The sequence below is a fragment of the Cetorhinus maximus genome, chromosome 14 (assembly GCF_964194155.1).
Source record: "Cetorhinus maximus chromosome 14, sCetMax3.hap1.1, whole genome shotgun sequence".
Lineage (NCBI taxonomy): Eukaryota > Metazoa > Chordata > Chondrichthyes > Lamniformes > Cetorhinidae > Cetorhinus > Cetorhinus maximus.
Genome location: NC_135892.1, coordinates 30,279,484 through 30,291,678, shown reverse-complemented (window position 1 = coordinate 30,291,678; position 12,195 = coordinate 30,279,484). Strand labels below are relative to the sequence as shown.

The 12,195-nt window shown below is 45.4% G+C and overlaps 1 protein-coding gene across 1 annotated transcript in view; it reads right to left on the bottom strand.

Moving 5' to 3' along the window:
• Nucleotides 1–12,195, bottom strand: part of plg (plasminogen) — a 125,258-nt gene that overhangs the window by 100,253 nt on the left and 12,810 nt on the right. The window contains exons 4-5 of the mRNA XM_078556734.1: nt 7,983–8,097; nt 2,380–2,519 (exon numbers count right to left, since the gene is read on the bottom strand). Of these exons, the coding sequence (XP_078412860.1) occupies nt 2,380–2,519; nt 7,983–8,097 (255 nt within the window). The remainder of the gene's footprint in view (nt 1–2,379; nt 2,520–7,982; nt 8,098–12,195) is intronic.

Here is a 12,195-nt window from a genome sequence, read left to right as displayed (position 1 = left end):
CTTCCTGACTATCTTATCCACCTGCGTTGCCACTTTCAGTGACCTGTGGACCTGTACACCCAGATCCCTCTGCCCGTCCATGCACAAAGGTTCTGCCATTTACTGTATAATTCCTGCCTGTATTAGACCTTCCAAAATGCATTACCTCGCAGTTGTCTGGATTAAACTCCATCTGCCATTTCTCCGCCCAAGTCTCCAACCGATCTATATCCCGTTGTATCCTTTGACAATCCTCTTCACTATCTGCAACTCCTCCAACCTTAGTGTCATCTGCAAACTTACTAATTAGCCCAGTTACATTTTCCTCCAAATCATTTATGTATGCTACAAACAGCAAAGGTCCCAGCATTGATCCCTGCGGAACTCTACTAGTCACAGCTCTCCATTCAGAAAAGCACCCTTCCACTGCTACCCTCTGTCTTCTATGACCAAGCCAATTCTGTATCCATCTTGCCAGCTCACCTCTGATCCCGTATCCTCAATGTGAAGACAGGATTTCGTCTGTGCGGTGGTCACTCCTACCGATACTGTCATGGACAGATGCATCTGTGGCAGGCAGGTTGGTGAGGATGAGGTCAAGTATGTTTTTCCCTCTTGTTGGTTCCCTCACCACCTGCCGCAGACCCAGTCTAGCAGCTATGTCCTTTAGGACTTCCCCAGCTCGGTCTGTAGTGGTGCTACTGAGCCACTCTAGGTGACCCAGAGTACATTCTGCACCCTTGCCACCCTCAGTGCTTCCTCCAAGTGGTGTTCAACATGGAAGAGCACTGATTCATTGGCTGAGGGGAGATGGGACATGGTAATTAGCAGGAGGTTTCCTTGCCTGTTTGACCTGAAGCCATGAGACTTCATGGGGTCCGGAGTCGATACTGAGGACATCCAGGGCAACTCCCTCCCGACTGTATACCACTGTGCTGCCACCTCTGCTGGATCTGTTCTGCCAGTGGATCAGGACATACCTAGGGATGATGATGGTGATGTCTGGGACATTATGTGTAAGGAATGATTCCATGGGTATGACTATGTCAGGCTGTTGCTTGACTAGTCTGTGAGACAGCTCTCCCAATTTTGCACAAGCCCCCAGATGTTAGTAAGGAGGACTTTGCAGGGTTGACAGGGCTGAGTTTGCCGTTGTTGTTTCCAGTGCCTAGGTTGATGCCAGGTGGTCTGTCTGGTTTCATTCCTTTTAGACTTCGTAGCAATTTGTTATTACTGAGTGGCTTGCTAGGCCATTTCAGGGAGCATTAAAGCGTCAATCACATTGTTGAAGGGTTTGAATTCACATGTAGACCAGACTACTGTAGGCAGATTTCCTTCCCTAAAGGATATTAGTGAACCAGATGTTTATTTTTTTAACAACAATCGACAATGGTTTCTTGGCCAGCAGACTTTTAATTCAGATTTTTTTTAAAAATTCAAATTTGAATCAAATTTCACCACCTGCTGTAGTGGGATTCAAACCCGGGTTCCCAGAGCATTTTCTTGTGTGTCTGGAATTCTAGTCTAGTGACATGCACACGCCCCACAAATTAAATCTCACAGACTTCTAACAGTATAATCCCTCTGTTTTGGTGTCATCCTTCTGAATGTTTTATGCACCTTCTCCTTTTCCTTGTATACTTTTCAATAAGATGGAGAACAGCACTGTTCATAGTACTCCAAGTTTCATACAAGTGTAACATAGCCTCCCTGCTTTTCAATACTATCCCTCTGGAAATAAACTCCAGCATTCAGTTTAATAGAGTTCCGAAAAAGAGTCATATTGGACTCAAAACTTTAACTGTTTCTCTCTCCACAGATGCTGCCAGACCTCGGAGTTCTTCCAGCACTTTCTATTTTTATTTCAGATCGCCAGCATCCACAGTATTTTGCTTTTATTCCAGTATTCAGTTTGCTCTGTATATAGCTTTATTAAACTGTGTCACTACTTTTAGTGATTTGTGCACCTATTTCCCTTGGTCCTCTATCCCATTTGGACTTTAAATACCCAAACAGTGTGTGGCCTCTTGATTCTTCTCACCAAAATGCATTACCTCACACAGATCTATATTGAAATTAATTTGCCAAATACATGTCCATTCTACAAGTTTATTAGTCTTTTCCTGTAATTTGTCATATTCTTCCTCAATATTTACCACTCTCAATTTGGTGCCATCTGCAAAGTTAGAAATTGTACTTCGATTCCCAAGTCCATATTGTTAATGGAAATGGTGAACAACTGATGCATGTGCAACATCACTTCTCAACTTCTGCCAGTCTGTGTAGCCTTAACCCTATACTCTGTTTTCTTTTGTGTAGCTAGCTTGTATTCTATTCTTTCTTCAGTCATAGCTGAGCCTTTAGACATTCATTCAACTGCTGTGTTCCACAAGACAATACCTTCACAATTTTGTATCTGACAGTTTTCCCATCGTGTGTTTGCATCTTGAGTGTAGCACCAGGGCCCTGTGGTATCATTATCGGGATTTCTGCAATAGTTTTCTTCCAGGTCTGCATGTGGGCTATTTTCCGGTGTGTAACTGTTCAAAAAGTAACATGTTAATTCATTATCAACAGAGTCACTTTAAAAAGACGTGCTCATTAAAAGACAATATATTTGGCAATAGACAATTAGAATATTGAAACTTTGAACAGAAAGCAAAAAAGAACTTGTGCATTTATATAGTGCCTTTTGCAACTCAGGATGGACTGAAGTGCTTGACATTCAATGGAGCACTTTTGAAATGTAGTCACAGATGTGATGCAGGAAACACAGAGGCCAAATTGCATACAGTAAGCTCCCACAAACAGCAATGAAGTTAATGGCCAGATAATCTATTTTAAGTCCCCCTTGCCCTCACTTTTCACCCCACCAGCTCCGCATTCAATCTCTGCCATTTCCGCCAACTCCAGCATGATGCTTCCACCAAACACATCTTCCTTTCACACCCCATGTCGGTATTCCATAGGGACCATTCCCTCCGGGACACCCTGGTCCACTCCTCCATCACCCCCAACACCTCATCCCCCTCCTACGGCACCTTCCCATGCAATCGCAGAAGTGCAACACTGCCCCTTTACTTCTCCCTCCTCACCGTCCAAGGGCCCAAACACTCCTTTCAGGTGAAGCAGTGTTTCACTTGGACTTCCTACAATTTGGTCTACTGCATTCGCTGCTCCCAATGCAGTCTCCTCTACATTGGAGAGACCAAATGCAAGCTGGGTGACTGCTTTGTGGAACACCTTCGGTCTGTCCGCAAGCATGACCCAGACCTTCCTGTCGCTAGCCATTTCAACACTCCATCCTGCTTTCATGCCCAAATGTCTGTCCTTGGCCTGCTGCAATGTTCCAGTGAAGCCCAACGCAAACTGGAGGAACAGCACCTCATCTTCCAATTAGGCACTTTACAGCCTTCCGGACTTAACATGGAGTTCAACAACTTCAGATCATGAACTCTCTCCTCCATCCTCACTCCTTTTTATCCGTTTTTTTCAATATTCATTTTCTTTTTTAATTTTTATCCATTTACTTTTATTTTTATTTATTTTCATTTTTATTCATTGTTTTATCCCCACCTTTTATCCTATCTTTGATCTTTTTTTCCCACCACCGGCCACTCCCCTCACCCCACCCCTACTGGGGCCGTTTGTCACTTGTTCTTGTTGTTCTTTCCAGAGTGCTTACCCTTGTTCTGCTATTACCACATTCTGCTTTCTGACCTTAATGTCACCATCAGTACCTCCTTTAGCCAGTAGCACCACCATTAACACTCCTTTGTCCTTTTCTTCACGACCTCTTTGCCAACCTCTCCTTTGCCTCCACCTATTGCTGGCTTTCTATCCAGCTTCACCTGCTCCACCCCCTTAAACGGTGTAAATTTCATCACATTTTTACTTCTCTTTAACTCTGAAGAGGAGCCATACAGACTCGAAACGTTAACTCTGTCTTTCTCTCCACAGATGCTGTTAACTTCGTCTTTCTCGCCACAGATGCCGTTAGACCTGCTGAGCTTTTCCAGCATTTTCTGTTTTTGTTTCAGATTTCCAGCATCCGTAGTATTTTGCTTTTATTATAATCTGTTTTAAGTGTTGCTTGAGGGATAAATATTGGGTAGGACAATGGAAGAACTTCCATCCTCTTTTTTGAAAAGTGCCATTTTATCTTTTACATCTATCTGAGAGGGGAAATAGGGCCTTGAATTAGAGGTTTTTCTGAAAGTCAGTACCTCTTGACAGTGCAGCATTCCTTCAGTACTGAAAGGGAGTGTCAGCCTGGATTATGTCTTAAATTGCTGGAGTGCTTCAACCTACAACCTTCTGACTCAGAGGAAAGGGTAATACCACTGAGCTGAGGCTGATACTTTGCTGTGCAATATTAAGGTATTAATGTTCCTATGAAGTTAATTCATCCCACTACATGAATGGGGTTGTTAACCTGTTGACTTTGATAGCACCAAGTGCCCTTACCTTGACAGTAAACAGCATAATTTCACCCCATTGGTTTGAATTTTTTCATAAGTATGACAGCATGGAACATTTGGATTTATCGGCATTTCCAGTTAGGAGTCAGCTTTTGAGAATATGAAATTCAAAATCCCTTCGGCTGAACTACAAATTGAAGTACATAGAGCTAAGGTGACTTGTTATCCTACCCCTTAACCTGGATTGTAACCGGAGGTGGATTCTATGCCAGGGAAATGAGGGCTGCTCTGAGTTCAGGAAATCCCGAAAAACAGTTTTCCCGGATATCCTACAGAATTTAACTGTAGGGTTTCCTAAATTTTTCCCCCCCCCTTTGGGTACCCACACACAAGCAGCCTGTTTGATAGTCTACAAGAACAACTAGATGTAGTGGGTGAGTGAGGGAAAACTTGGAGAGGGTACTGATCGCAGGTTGGAGACTCTGATCATGGTTGGAGGGGCAGATAATGGTTGGGGAAGTAGATGGGGGCAGGGCAGATCCGGTGTTGGAAGGAGGGAGGGAGCAGATAGTAGTCTGGGAGAGTAGATGGTGGTCAGTGTTGGGTGGGCCCTGATGAACCTTAGGAATACTGGATACCCCCGCTAATCTGTATGCACACACACAATGCACACAAAACTGCACAATAACAAACCCAGTGTCTTAGAATGAGTTAAATTTGAGGGGCTTATACATTTCCAGCTTAAAATGATCCTTGGAGAAACTAAAGCAGGTTAAAAAAATTCTAGTGTTGCCTTTACTCAGTTTTAACCAGACTGCTGTCCTATCACTCACACTCTCTCCTCAGACCTCATGACAGCTACTCGTTCGAGAGCAGTGTGCTGCATACATCAGAATGCCCATACGATGTAGCAACATAGTGTGAGGAAATCATAAAGGAGGCACACACAGACAGCCAGTTTTCACCCTCCCCCCACGAACACAGCCAGTTCCAGGCTTCCCACCAGACTCCACGCTGCCTGCCTGGATTGGATCATTGTGCGGCTGATACATTGGCCCACTGGCAAAAAGTTCAACCTTAAAAGATTCCTTACAGGCTGGGGCAATAGGCATTTAAAAAGTGTCAGACATTAAGCCTTCCACTGCAAATGGTACTTGGGCAGGGAACCCGAAAGCTGTATTGACTAATAAAAAACTGAATGGATGGTCATCCTAAGTCAGGGAGATCTGGTGGTGGACAGTAGGAGGGAGCAGATTATTCTCTTGCAAATGGTGGTTGGGTGGGAGAGTAGCGGGGAAGCAGAGAGATCCCTGGGAGGGGATGTTTATGGCGGGGGTAGCTTGTTGAATATGGGGGATATGCTCCGGCTACTCCTGCTTTGAAAGAAGCTGAGGTCATGAAAGGTGATGTATAAATGCAAGTTTGTTTTCTCTTTAATTAGTTCTGACTATTCCCAGTTATGACAGCAGTGCCCTACTAAGGGCATTATGATGCCTTTAAAGTCACAACTATGACATTTCTATCTACAATGACTGGCAGGAACCATACATCCTGTTTTTGCCCTCCTTGTATACATGCACTTTAGTTTCAGCATTCCCTCAATGCAGAAAGTATTTGGGGTCATAACTGGTTTGTGAATTCAGTATTTCTTGCTGCTCTGTCATCCTGGGGGGCTCTCTGTGTTCATGGGAAGTCATACAATTATACAACACAGAAGGCAGCCATTTGGTCCATCGTATCAGTGCTGGTTCTTTGAAAGGGTTATCCAATGAATGACACTCCCCTGCTCCTTTTCCCATGGCCCTGCAAACTTTTCTTTTCCAAATGTATATCCAATTCCTATTTGAAAGCAATTATTGAGTACTTCCACCACTCTTTTGCATGATGCATACAGATTATAGCAACTCACTGCATAAAAACATTTCTTCCTATCTCCCCTCTGGTTTTTTTGCCAATTATCTTAAATCTTTGTCTTCTGGTTACTGACCATCTCACCAATGAAATCATTTTCTCTCTATTCATTCTATCAAAACCCTTAATACTTTGAACACCTCTATTAAATTTCCCCTTAATCTTCTCTGCCTCTAAGGGGAACAATCCTAGCTTCTCCAGTCTCTCCACATAATTGAATGTCCTCACTCAGGTACCATTCTAGCGAATTCCCGTTTCACCTGCTCCAAGACATTGGTATCCTTTCTAAAGTGTGATGCCAAGAATTCAAAGTGAGAGGCAGTTTACCTTAAATTCATGAAGGCTAGCAATGTACCTTCAACTGACATTTTTATTTAGTTTATTATTAATAAGTAATATTTTCCAATTTCTATGTAGGAGGAAAGAAAAATGCTATTTCCAATCATTGTTTTAAAACGTATAGTCAATGACAGGCAATGACTAAAAATATATCTGTTCCTAATGCTGATTTTAGAATTATATAAGACTGAGGTGGTTGTAATGGCATTATTTTGTCACTAAGGTGTGCCATTTCACTGCATACAGTAGTAGCCTTGTGAAAGGAAATAGGAGGAGCTTAACTGACCCTCTTCGTTCTGTCAATGTGTTAATATGTGTTAATATAAATGCTCTTTAAAATAGATTTCAATTAGTTTTAATTTAGTTCAATATATGCAAGTGAATTTAAATACTTTTATTTTAAACAACACAATCCTCTTCAAGGTCTTCAAATGGTTTATCTATATCAGTGACCCAGAGGTGCTCATAAGCAGTAATCAACTCCAAGGGTGTTCTGATAAAATTTCAAATTTAGGACTTTCAGCACAATGCCATTCAAGACCATCAGCTATTCTAAGAATAGTTCCTATAAAATTCAAGCTTTATTCCTGTTTTGGTCCATTTCTGTGTTTGTATTGCAAGAACTCTGCCTGGAAATTTGTACAAAATTTCCAAAGTCTGTGCTGAGAATTTTGTGAAGTCTGCATAAATCTGTCAGTTCTATAAAATTCCCTCTACGCTGTATATTTTTCACTGTAAAATTTTGGAGAAATACAACACCTTTCATTGCTTGTGAAGCTATCTGGGCCAGGTTGTTTTCTACAGTAAGGATCTGTAGTTAAAAACACCCACTGCAAAGTCTCACTTTAAAATAAAATTGAAACCATTCGTGTTTTAGTAACCAAAACTGACCACCTCAGCTATCTTCAGTCATTGAAAATAACTGTACAATAATAGGTTAGATTATGGTATGTTTTGATGTATCATTAATGCAATAATAATTAATATTTGGAATGTCATTGCTACCTGTTTATCAAGAAAGGAGCCGCAGCTGATCTGAGCAAGCTCTGAGTTCGACAAAGTGTTTTAATTTGACCATTTAAAACTTTTTTTTTTAACATAATCTATCGGTTGTGGCCTGTTGGTACATTGACATGATTGAAGTGCTTCTGTAGCAGTTGACACATTATGAGGAATAGGTTAATTATAACAAGAAGCCATGATAACCAACAAATCCCTAATACACACAGCTGAAAAATCTGATTCAAGCTATCGTTATCATTCACTTGTGTTGTTTTTACTCTTATCCAGGGAGAAGTTAAACATGTTTAACAAAGAATATTAAAGACTAACTTTGGACTGTGTGGGGTGTTGCTGGCCCATCTTTGACAGGTTCTTCCAGAAGCTGTTCTTGTTGCTTTTCCTCTGTAGCTGACACCATTGCCTGACTTGCATTCAAGAAGGAAAGCTATGCAAGCAGAAAATAAAGGTATTGGTGAATTTTGTAGCTGTTAAATAATGTTAAACAACATAAATAAAACAATGACCTGGAACAATCGGGACCTTTTTTTCCTTTCTTTCCTCTCCCTTCAAGTGTCACTGCCCCCAATTCATGGAACTGTATAGCTCATACCCAATATCTGACTAAAGGAGCCATTGTCCAAGCATTAATCTGGGCAGTGAGGATGGGTAAGATATTTAACATTGGAAGCATCATAACTGACCCAAGTGAAGTTTCCTGGGGATTGGAAATCCTTGCTGGACCTTTCTTCTCCCTAATATGGGGTTAGTGAGAGTAATTTGAGCACTCCTGATGCCTCTTGGGCTGCCCATTAATTAACTAATCTGATCCCCAGGGCAGAATTGTCCCAGATTTGCACTAAGTGCAGTAGCAGGTGGGAAAAACGACGATTTACCTGCCAGCTGCAATGGCGGCTTGTTGTCCCATTCCTGGCGCCTCCCACCTCATTAATAATGCATTCCCGGGAAACACATCGGGTCACTGGCGGAGCAGCCTTTGATTTGCCCATCCCACTGTCACCTTAGCCGTCAGTAATCCGGGCGCCATATTTATAGGCCACCCCTGCACAGAGCTAACACTCTTCAGTGGATAGGAAGCTGCTGGGAACTGATGGTTGCCAAAGGGAGGAAACATGCTGCCCCCAAATTTAGCGATACCTCCTTCGAGCACCTTTTGGATGTAGTGGAGACCTGCCACAAAGCCCTCTACTCCAGCTCTGGGCAAAGACCAACAAGCAAGGTCACCAATCCAGCATGGGAGGTGGTGGCAATGGTGGTCAGCACAAAGCCCTGCAAAAGAGGACACCCATCCAGCGCTGAAAGAGGAGAAATGGTCTCATCTGTTCCACCAGGGTAAGTCACTCTACTCAGCACTCTTAACTCACACACTTACAAACCCATCACACATCCACAGGGATCTCACACCTCAAGGGACAACACCACTAACTCTCACACACACCCTCACATCTCCATCAGGCTCAAATCCTCTGGAGCTCGCGTCCTCATCCCGTCCATGGCTCCACTCACAAACATTCCATGCAGTGCCATGTGTCCTGCCCACACTCTCTTCATCTGATTTCATGCAGGAGAAGTTGGCTCACAACAGCAAGGAGAGGTCCTAGACCAGGGGTGGAGTGACCCACATTAGATCCCTCACTCACTTTGAGGAGTGTGCCATCACGCTGACTGCTAAGGACTTGGACTGTGCCTGCGGCGATGGTGAGGTTAGCAGCGCATACTCAAGTGAGGATCCATCACCATATCAGCCTCCTTTCAATACAACTGTGAGTGCTCTCTCTCCTGCTTTTGACTCTGCTGCCAGAGCCTCTCCTTTGGTTCACAAGTAGCTCTGCCAAGTGACCAACATCCTCAGCTAGTCAGTCCTTCAGCTCCATCCAGGTCCTCACTCCAGCCAAATGGACACCTCCTCCATTGAAGAGCTGGAAATAAGCAGCCTGGAAGACCCACCACAGCCACACCCTCCACAGCAAAAATACACACACCTGGGTAGGACCTAGATGTAGAGCAGGCTCAGGTTCACAATATGGTGGTTACCACACGGACACGTGTTTGCAGCAGGAGGAGGCAGGTCTAGCTGAGCTCCCCGGCACTTGGAGGACTGCTGGGGAAGGGGCATCTGTGAGCTCTGAGTCATCGGCCTACTCTCTGATGAAGTGGTGCCACATATGCGAATATGGAGGTCTCCATGGGGAGGATGGTGGATGCCATGAAGACCATGCAGAACACGGAGATGCGTGCAGACCTACACTCCATTGCGGTAGCCATGGGTGAGTCCCTCTAGCGGCAATGAGAGAGGGAAATGGGGCACCTCGATGTCCCTCCAAGTGCTCCTTCTTAAGGAGTCAGGCTGGGGCCCTCGGGCACCCAAAGGGAGGAGAAGCTGTAGCTGGACACCCCGGGGGCATCCATTCAGGAGTCTCAGAGGCTGTCCTCTCCCGAGTCCCCTTTGCCTGTGACCCCCTCAACCTTTTCCTCTGTCACTGCAGAGGGAGCAGCTGGCCCACAGGAGCACAGCCAAAGCAAACTGGAGCCCTCAAGGCCTCAGCTCTCCAGAGGACCCACGTTGAAGTCATCAGAGGCAACAGGACCAACCATTGCACAGGCTGTCTCCACCCCTGCTGCGGATGTCAGGGCAGCACTTGCAGAACTGGTAGGCCTAGAAATGTTAAGAATTTCTGACCACAAGTGGTTGCATGGATGAACACATTTTTTCACTTCATAATTTAAAAATGTATTCACTTTCACTCAATAGTGTTTAATGGTGTATTTCAGGTTCATTTAAAGGCTTTGTGAGTTGTCCCCCCACTAGCAGTTCAGCTGCATGTAGCCAGATCAGGAGTGATTCTGGAGGGAGAAATGTATATGCGGCAGGGCCTTTCGGAGCCTCGTGCAAACATTCTCCCATGCATGTGGAGCCTTCCTCCATCACACTCATCTCACTGTCCCAAGCGTTTTCACTGCTGGGGTTCTCTTTCAGTTGTCCATCTGAGCTGACCTGCATCTCTGCCCACCCACTGAGCGCACTCCCATGCAGCACCTGTGCTCGCCCAACATTAGGCTCCTCTCACTTTCGATTTCAAAAACATGGATGTAGTAAGGTTGCTTCTCAGTACCCCCATCTTGTTCCCTCCTCCAGTCACCCATGTCCTTCCCCCGTCACTGTTGGCCCCACCCGGCATCACCTTCCACCTCCCCACTGTCACCCACCAACCCGAACCCTTTTCTTTCCCTTTGTCCAGGTAAACATGCACGTTCCCTATCTTCCCAAGAATCCCAGCCCCACCCACATTGACCTCCCCGACTTCCTCCTTCCCACCCCAGTGTTCGTGTCTGCTTCCAAGTCCCCACCAAACATCCTCGCCGTCTCTTCTACTGCTACCTTCGCACCCTCAGCCTCCCACCCTTCCGGCTCACTCTGCCCCTTCTCATACTTACCATTCCCTCCTGCCACACCCACCCTCAGTTCTCTCCCCAGGAGGCAGTCATTCACACCACAGACCCCTCCCTTGTACATTCACCTGGACATACCCCCACCACTTACTTCCTCCTCACCTTTTCTCCCTCCTCAACTAGACTCCTTCCCCCCCCCAAAATCCTTCCTCCCCCCAGACTCCTTCCCCCCTCCAAATTCCTTCCCTTGTACCTTCCTCTCCGCTTACACCTATCTCCCCTTTTACCGCATTCTCACCCGTTACACTCTCCTCCCCATACTCTCTCCCTCCTCCCAGCCTCACCACCCTTACACCTTCGTTCCCCTCCTCAACCTCATCCCCCGACACTTCCATTCCCCCCACCACCTCACACCCTGCCTCCCCTCCTTGTACACCTTCCTCTCCAAGTCAATCCTACACCTTCCTCTGCCACCTTACCCCTCTTCCACTCACACCTAGGCCTTCCTCTCCCCCACCAGCGCCCCCCTGCCGACGATCATCCGTAGCAGCCCATGGCCAAGACCGTGATGTCCCGAATCAGACCCCAGACATCAACGGAGACCTCCCACCTTCCGTGAGCTGCTTTGCAGCGGAGCCATGTCCATGAGAATCCACCCAGCATGTGATGCACATATTCATCCAGGTCCGGTAGCTGTAGGGCTCCAGCGTCTTCTGCTCTGCGGATGTTCACGATGTGAGCAAAGCCCTAATGATAAGTCCTGACTTTTGCACATCACCCTTATCCTGATGTGTTCTGGGCCGATGCGTTTTCCCGTCGACATGTGTGATAAATTTGGTATGGGGGGATGATTCCAGTGAGCAGGGCTTATAATTAGATGCAAATGTATTAAAATGACATTCCTGATAGAGCCTCTGGTCCACCCAGCCTGGCCCATATAATTGTGTTGCCTTTAGTGGGCAACAGTGGTGCAATGGTAATGGCACTAGTAATCCAGAGAAGCAGGCTAATGCTTTGGGGACATGGGTCCAAATCCCACCATGGCAGCTGGTGGAAATTAAGAGCAGTTAACAAAATCTGGAATTGAAATCTAGGCCTGACCGCTGGCATTTTTGCTGGGGGGGTGGGGGGTGGC